This window comes from Natrix helvetica (assembly GCF_964273705.1).
Source record: "Natrix helvetica genome assembly, chromosome: W".
Classification (NCBI taxonomy): Eukaryota; Metazoa; Chordata; class Lepidosauria; order Squamata; family Natricidae; genus Natrix; species Natrix helvetica.
This window is the reverse complement of record NC_138555.1, coordinates 77,546,637-77,549,574: the sequence shown is the minus strand read 5'-3', so window position 1 is coordinate 77,549,574 and position 2,938 is coordinate 77,546,637. Positions and strand designations below refer to the sequence as shown.

Below are 2,938 nucleotides of genomic sequence, written 5' to 3'. Positions count from 1 at the left end.
GTGTATTTTATAATTTTAACTAAGGAATATCATTATAGCCAGTTGTCATTTCTTTTGTAGAAGAATGTATCTGTGTGCATTGCCTAGACAGACAGGAAATTGGATTGCGTAGTTTCTTCTTCAATGTGTTTATGGTTTTTGCCGGGTCAGATTTTCTAGAAACCTTGTTCCTCCAATAAAAGAGATTAATAGGAGGAAGGCATGCCAATTCATGCTGGATATCTGTGAAATGGGATTTTATGAGCTCCAAAATACAATTGCATATCAGAAAACTTTCTTTACTGAATGACATTCTACCTTCTCAGTGGCTAAGACACTGAGCTTGTTGATCAGAAAGGTCCGCAGTTCTGTGGTTCAAATCCCTAGTTCCGTGTAATGGAGTGAGCTCCCGTTACTTGTCCCAGCTTCTGCCAACCTAGGAGTTGTAAAGCACGTAAAAAAAGGCAAGTAGAAAACTAGGGACCACTTTTGGTGAGAAGGTAGCAGCGCCCTGTGCTCCTTCAGCATTTAATCATGCTGACCACATGACCACGGAGACGTCTTTGGACAGTGCTGACTCTTTGGCTTTGAAACGGAGATGACCACCACCCCCTAGAGTAGGGAACAACTAGCACATATGTGCGAGGGGACCATTACCTTATAAAAGTACTTACAGGTTTTACAGAAAGGACATACAATGAAAATCTATTTGCACGCCTCATGGTATTAAATCATTGATTTAATGCATTGATCAATAGAGTTTCAAAAGTGATTTCTTTCCAAAAGCAACTGAAAACGTATATCCTTATTGTGTTGGGTTGGATTCATATCTCATATGTGGAAGGTAGATATTAAAAAGGGTCCTCTTTTCCTTAACCAGATACTATTTCTTTCAGAAACATCATTAACATCATTAATAAGTGTCTCAGACTTCAAATATCTGATTACATCATAGAACGTCTCACCTGCTCCAGAGTTTAGGTGATTAAAAGGAAAGATACAACATGGAGTGCCCAAATCAAACAGCTCCAAATGAGTTTATCCTCTCTGGGCTTCCATACCCACCAGAGTTGAAGCTGCCCTTACTTCTCTTCTTCTCAGTCATGTTTATCCTGACTCTTTCTGGAAATTCTCTCATCATCAGCGTGGTGATCTCTGACCTTCAGCTGCACAAGCCCATGTATTGGTTCCTCTGTCATCTCTCCATCTTAGACATGGCCTTCTCTTCTGTGGTGGTCCCCAAAGTCATTGCAGGGTTCATTCCTGGAGGAAAAGTCATTTCTTTCCTGGGGTGTGTCGCTCAACTGTACTTTTTTCATTTCCTGGGATGCGCAGAAAGTCTTCTCTACACCTTGATGGCTTATGACCGCTTCCTGGCCATCTGCAAACCACTCCACTATGGCAACATCATGAACTGGAAAGTGTGCCTCCTCCTTTGTTTGGGTACCGTAATTGGAGGCGGCCTCAATTCCACCTTTCAGACTTTCCTGACCTTCCACTTGCCTTATGGACCGAGACACTACATTGACTATGTCTTCTGTGACATCCCTGCCTTGCTGAAGCTGGCTTGCGTTGACACAAAACTCAACGAGTTGATGAGCTTCATTGACATTGGCCTTGTGGCCATGACTTGCTTTCTGCTTATTTTAGCTTCCTACGTCTACATCCTCGTGGCTATTTTGAAGATAAGTAGTAATGAAGGACGGAACAAAGCTTTCTCAACTTGTACTGCCCATCTTATTGTGGTGGGCATCTATTACTTGCCCGTGATATATCATTATCTGAGACCAGCTTCTCAGGGCTCCATGGATGGTGCGGTGAGTGTGTTCTACACCACAGTGACCCCTTTTTTGAACCCACTGATATACACACTTAGGAACAAGGAGATGAAGGCAGCACTGGTGAAATTGTGGAGGGGAAATTCAGAGTAGCAAGCACCAAATAAGCAAGCTCATTTTTACTTCATTTTTCTATTATCAGAAATCCCCTGAATAGAGAAAAGGGAACACAACCCCCTAAAAATGCAGTAAGTACTCAATGACTTTCAGTGATGTGCGGTGAGGTTTATGACTGGTGAGGCACTGACACAGTGCTGGGTTTCAAATATTTTTAGACTTGTGGACTTCAACTCCCAGAATTCTACAGCCAGGCATGCTCAGTTCCAATTTAAAGCGACAGCATTTGTTTTTCTCCTTTGATCCTTCTTTCTTTTTCTTTTTCTTCTTCTTCCCCTCCTTCCTCCCTCTCTCCCTTCCTCCCCCTCTCTCAAACACACACACACACAGACACACACACACACACAGAAGTTGGATTAGACTATCTCTCCTACCCCTTCCCTCTCTCACTCACTCTCAAGCAAACCCCCCCACACACAAAAGTTGGATTGGATATCTTTTCCAGTGGCTTGAAAGCAGCTCCTCTGCCGCCGCGCCCCCCCCCCCATTCCCCTGCTGCCTTTCCCAAACACCTCCACCATTGCAAATGCAGCCTGCTGTCTGGGTGGGAAATGCCTGGAACACAATAAAGCCCACCCACCACCTCCTGCTGGCAGGCTGGGGTGAGAGGAGAGGCAGAGAAGCCGGAGGGGAGCCAAGCTGAGCCTTCCAAAAGAAAGAGGCTGGGGGGAAGTGTGTGTACTACAGCATGGCTCTTTGCCTGGCTTCCTGCCTCCTCCTGTGGTCTCCTCAGTGCTCGCTTGTGCTCTCCCTCCCCAAGTGTAGCTTGATTGCAGGTGGAGCCACGTTGCCTTTTCAAACTTGTAATCAGTGAAGCTGGGCTAGATTTTTATATAGTTTTATCCAGCTGTGTGTGAGAGAGAGAGAAATGAATGGGGGCTTGGAGAGGAAGTCACTACACTTGGGGAGGGAGAGCACCAGTGAGGTTAAGCAGAGTCATCCACGATGAGGCAGCAACTAGCTCAGCTTTTTACTTTTACTTTTTTTTTCATGATGAGAGTGGT

General features: G+C 44.8%; 1 protein-coding gene across 1 annotated transcript; it reads left to right on the top strand.

Moving 5' to 3' along the window:
* Nucleotides 1-983: 983 nt before the first annotated feature.
* On the top strand, nt 984-1,910 carry LOC309400584 (olfactory receptor 10G6-like; the record flags this gene model as incomplete). The annotated part of the gene is made up of 1 exon (XM_081969147.1): nt 984-1,910. One exon carries the CDS (start codon nt 984-986, stop codon nt 1,908-1,910), a length of 927 nt encoding a protein of 308 aa, XP_081825273.1.
* Nucleotides 1,911-2,938: the final 1,028 nt, after the last annotated feature.